A 4,862-nucleotide genomic window follows, 5' to 3' on the forward strand; every position below is an offset into this window, starting at 1 on the left:
CCCCTTTTCATTCCCTTCCTTTTCCCTCTTTTTCCCCCTATATTCCTCCTTTTTTCCCTATTCCCCCTTTTCTCCCCATTTCCCCCTTTTTCCCTTTATTTCCTCCCTTTCCTCCCCATTCTCTCCCTTTTTCTTCCCTTTTCCCCTCTTTTCCCCCCTTCCCCCCCATTCCCTCCCTTTTCTTTGTCCCTCTCTTTCCCCCTCCCCATATTCCCCCCATTCCCCCCTTTTCCTTCCCTTTTTCCCTTCTTCCCCCCATTCCTCCCTTTTCTTTTCCCCTCTTTCCCCCTCCCCTTTATTCCCCCATTCCCCCTTTTCCTTGCCCTTTTTCCCCTTCTTCCCCCATTCCCTCCCCTTCCCCCCATTCCCCAACCTTTTCCTCCCCATTCCCTGCCCTTGCCCCCATTCCCCCTTATTCCCCCATTCCCTCCCCTTCCCCCCCATTCCCAACCTTCTCCCCCCCATTCCCTCTCCTTCCCCCCCCATTCCCAACCTCCCCCCACATTCCCTCCCCTTCCCCCCATTCCCAACCTTCCCATTCCCAACTCTCCCCCAACCCCATTCCCAACCTTCTCCCCCCATTCCCAACCCTCCCCCCCATTCCCAGCCTTCCACCCCATTGTCAACCTTCCCCCCCCATTCCCAACCCTCCCCCAACCCCATTCCCTCCCCTTCCCCCCCATTCCCAGCCTTTTCCCCCCCCTTCCCTCCCCTTCCCCAACCCCATTCCCAACCTTCCCCACCATTCCCAGCCTTCCCCCCCTTCCCTCCCTTCCCTCCCCTTCCCCCCCATTCCCAACCTTCTCCCCCATTCCCTCCCCTCCCCCAACCCCATTCCCTCCCCTCCCCCAACCCCATTCCCAACCTTCCCAGGGGACATCCTGGAGATCGGCGCCCAATGGAGCATCCTCCGCCGGGACATCCCGTCCTTCGAGCGCTACATGGCCCAACTCAAGTGCTACTACTTCGACTACCAGTGCGTGCCAAAGGGGGTCATCCGATGCTCGGGTTCCTGCCCCATTCCCAACCTCATTCCATACCCAACCTCATCCCATTCCCATCCTTTCTCCCCATAGGGAAGCGCTGCCGGAATCTGCCTCCAAGCACCAGCTCTTGGGCCTCAACCTCCTCTTCCTGCTCTCCCAGAACCGCGTGGCCGAGTTCCACACGGAGCTCGAGCGGCTCCCGGCGCCCGACATCCAGGGCAACGTCTACATCCGGCACCCCGTGTCCCTCGAGCAGGTTGGGGGTTGGGGGGGGGGTCTCGTTGGGGTTTGGGGGGGTCTCGTTGGGTTCTGTGGGGGTCTCATTGGGTTTTGGTAGGGTCTTGTTGGGTTTTGTGGGGTTTTGGGGGGGTCTCTTTGCATTTTGTTGGGTTTTGGGGGGGTCTCGTTGGGGTTTGGGGGGGTCTCGTTGGGTTTTGTTGGGTTTTGTGGGGGTTTTATTGGGTTTTGGTAGGGTCTTGTTGGGTTTTGTGGGGGTTTTGTTGGGTCTCGTTGGGTTTTGTTGGGTTTTGGGGGGGTTTTGTTGGGTTTTAGTAGGGTCTCGTTGGGTTTTGGGGGGTCTCGTTGGGTTTTGTTGGGTTTTGGGGCGTCTCGTTGGGTTTTGGGGTGGTTTTGTTGGGTTTTGTTGGGGTCTCTTTGGGTTTCGTTGGGTTTTGGGGGGGTCTCGTTGGGTTTTGTTGGGTTTTGGGGCGGGTCTCATTGGGTTTTGGTAGGGTCTCGTTGGGTTTTGGGGGGTTTTGTTGGGTCTCATTGGGTTTTGTTGGGTTTTGTGGGGGTTTTGGTAGGGTCTCGTTGGGTTTTGGGGGTCTCATTGGGTTTTGGGGGGGTCTCGTTGGGTTTTGTTGGGTTTTGGGGGGGTTTGTTGGGTTTTGTTGGGGTCTCTTTGGGTTTCCTTGGGTTTTGGGGGGGTCTCGTTGGGTTTTGTTGGGTTTTGTGGGGGTTTTGGGGGGTCTCGTTGGGTTTTGGGGGGTCTCGTTGGGTTGTGGGGGGGTCTCGTTGGGCTTCGTTGGGTTTTGGGGGGTTTTGTTGGGTTTTGGGAGAGTCTCTTTGGGCTTCATTGGGTTTTGGGGGGGTCTCGTTGGGTTTTAGGGGGGTCTCATTGGGTTTTGGTAGGGTCTTGTTCGATTTTGGGGGGTTTTGTTGGGTCTCATTGGGTTTTGTTGGGTTTTGGGGGGGTTTGTTGGGTTTTCGTAGGGTCTCGGGTTTTGGGGGGGTCTCGTTGGGTTTTGGGGGGGTCTCGTTGGGTTTTGGGGGGGTCTTGTTGGGTTTTGGGGGGGTCTCGGGTTTTGTTGGGTTTTGGGCTGGGTCTCGTTGGGTTTTGGGGGAGTTTTGTTTGGTTTTTGGGGTTTGCTGGGTTTTGGGGGGTCTTGTTGGGTTTTGGGGTGGTCTCGTTGGGTTTCATTGGGTCTTGTTGGGTTTTGGGGGGGTCTTGTTGGGTTTTGGGGGGTCTCGTTGGGTTTTCGGGTGGTCTCGTTGGGTTTCATTGGGTCTCGTTGGGTTTTGGGGGGTTTTGTTGGGTTTTGGGGGGGTCTTGTTGGGTTTTGGGGGGGTCTCGGGTTTTGGGGGGTCTCGGGTTGTGGGGGGGTCTCGTTGGGTTTTGTTGGGTTTTGGGGGGGTTTTGTTGGGTTTCATTGGGTCTCATTGGGTTTTGGGGGGTCTTGTTGGGTTTTGGGGGGTCTTGTTAGGTTTTGGGAGTCTCGTGGGGTTTTGAGGGGTCTGGTTGGGTTTTGGGGGGGTCTCGTTGGGTTTTCGGGTGGTCTTGTTGGGTTTTGGGGGGCTTCTCGTTGGGTTTTGTTTGGTTTTTGGGGGTCTCGTTGGGTTTTCTTGGCTTTTGGGGGGGGATCTCGTTGGGTTTTGGGGGTCTCATTGGGTCTCGTTGAGTTTTGTTGGCTTTTGGGGGGTCTTGTTTGATTTTGGGGGGTCTCGGGTTTTGAGGGGGTCTCGTTGGGTTTTGTTGGGTTTTGGGGGGTCTCGGGTTTTGTTGGGTTTTGGGGGGGTCTCGTTGGGTTTTGGGGGGTCTCGTTGGGTTTTGGGGCTTCTCGTTGGGTTTTGTTGGGTTTTGGGGGGGTCTCGTTGGGTTTTGGGGGGTCTCGTTGGGTTTTGGGGCTTCTCGTTGGGTTTTGTTGGGTTTTGGGGGGTCTCGTTGGGTTTTGTTGGGTTTTGGGGGGGTCTCGTTGGGTTTTGGGGGGTTTCATTGGGTTTTAGGGGGGTTTTGTTGGCTTTTGGTCCCTCTTGATGCCATCTTGGAGGCGTTCCTTGCGTTCCGGGGGGCCCTGGTTGGCTTGGCGGCCCCACTGGGTGGGTTTTGGGGTTCCTTGGGGTCACTTGGGGGTCCCTCCCGGCCCTGTCCCCACAGTACCTCATGGAGGGCAGCTACAACAAGGTCTTCCTGGCCAAGGGCAACATCCCGGCCGAGAGCTACACCTTCTTCATTGACATCCTGCTGGACACCATCCGGTGAGCCCCCGGCCTGCCCCACACCCCCCTTGTGCTGCCCCCAAATCCCCTTGTGCTGCCCCCAAACCCCATTTTTCTCCCCCCAAACCCCATTTTCCTGCCCCCAACTCCCCCTTGATGCCCCCAACCCCAATTTACTGACCCCAAAACCCCTTTAGAAGCCCCCAAACCCCTTTTAGATGCCCCCAACCCCCATTTTCCTCCCCCAACCCCCATTTTCCTCCCCCCAACCCCCATTTTCCTCCCCCCAACCCCCATTTTCTTCCCCCCAAACCCCCATTTTCCTGCCCCAACCCCATTTTATACCCGCGCAACCCCATTCCCCCCCCAAACCCCATTCCCCCAACCCCATTTTTCCCCCAACCCCCATTTCCCCCCAAAACCCCCATTTCCCCTCCCCCAAACCCCATTTCCCCCAACCCCATTCTGCCCCCAACCCCATTCCCCCCCAAACCCCCATTTCCCCCCCAAAACCCCTTTAGATGCCCCCCAAAACCCATTTCCGCCCCCAAACCCCAAGTTACTGCCCCCAAACTCCATTCTCGCCCCAAACCCCCATTCCCCCAACCCCATTTTTCTCCCCCCCCAACCCCCATTCCCCCCCAACCCCCATTCCCCCCCAACCCCCCTTTAGATGCCCCCAAACCCCATTTTTCTCCCCCCAACCCCCCCATTCCCCCCCCTTTTCACCCCCCCTCCCTCCCCATAGGGACGAGATCGCGGGCTGCATCGAGAAAGCCTACGAGCAGATCCTGTTCAGCGAGGCCACGCGCATCCTCTTCTTCACCACGGCCAAGAAGATGAGCGACTACGCCAAGAAGGTCCTTGACAAAGGGGGGATGGAGGGGGGGAAGGGGGGGGGATTTTGGACCACCCCATTGACCCCCCCCCCACTTTTCACCCCATTGCAGAGGGGCTGGGTGCTGGGCCCCAATAACTACTACAGCTTCCGGAGCAGGCAGCAGAAGGCCGAGGAAGCTCCCATCCCCTCCACCGAGCTGGCCAAGCAGGTCATCGAGTACGCGCGGCAGCTGGAGATGATCGTCTGATGGGGGGGCCGTGGGGCATCTATGGGGGGTATCTATGGGGGGCTGGGGGTATCTATGGGGGGCTGGGGGCATCTAGGGGGTGTTGAACATCACCTACGGGGTGTTGAACATCACCAATGGGGTGTTGAACATCACCTATGGGGTGTCCAATGGGACCTATGGGGTGTTGAACATCACCTATGGGGTGTCCAATGGCACCTATGGGGTGTTGAACATCACCTACGGGGTGTTGAACATCACCTATGGGGTGTCCAATGGCATCTATGGGGTGTTGAACATCACCTGTGGGGTGTCTGATGGGACCTATGGGGTGTTGAACATCACCTATGGGGTGTCCAATGGGACCTATGGG

At 57.7% G+C, this 4,862-nt stretch overlaps 1 protein-coding gene across 1 annotated transcript; it reads left to right on the forward strand.

Moving 5' to 3' along the window:
• Window positions 1–853: 853 nt before the first annotated feature.
• On the forward strand, window positions 854–4,530 carry PSMD8 (proteasome 26S subunit, non-ATPase 8). The gene is made up of 5 exons (XM_062628473.1): window positions 854–976; window positions 1,077–1,242; window positions 3,361–3,461; window positions 4,171–4,282; window positions 4,373–4,530. Exons 1-5 carry the CDS (start codon window positions 942–944, stop codon window positions 4,508–4,510), a joined length of 552 nt encoding a protein of 183 aa, XP_062484457.1. The 5' UTR covers window positions 854–941; the 3' UTR covers window positions 4,511–4,530.
• Window positions 4,531–4,862: the final 332 nt, after the last annotated feature.

This window comes from Pezoporus occidentalis, unplaced genomic scaffold (genome assembly GCF_034315485.1).
Source record: "Pezoporus occidentalis ecotype Australia unplaced genomic scaffold, CSIRO_AGI_Poc_V1 ctg3175, whole genome shotgun sequence".
In the NCBI taxonomy this organism is placed as follows: domain Eukaryota; kingdom Metazoa; phylum Chordata; class Aves; order Psittaciformes; family Psittacidae; genus Pezoporus; species Pezoporus occidentalis.

Coding starts and splice junctions, on each gene's coding strand:
- PSMD8 (XM_062628473.1), top strand. CDS start 942: ATGGCCCAACTCAAGTGCTACTACTTCGACTACCA. Junction 977..1,076: donor TGCTACTACTTCGACTACCA/GTGCGTGCCAAA, acceptor TTCTCCCCATAG/GGAAGCGCTGCCGGAATCTG. Junction 3,462..4,170: donor ATCCTGCTGGACACCATCCG/GTGAGCCCCCGG, acceptor CCCTCCCCATAG/GGACGAGATCGCGGGCTGCA.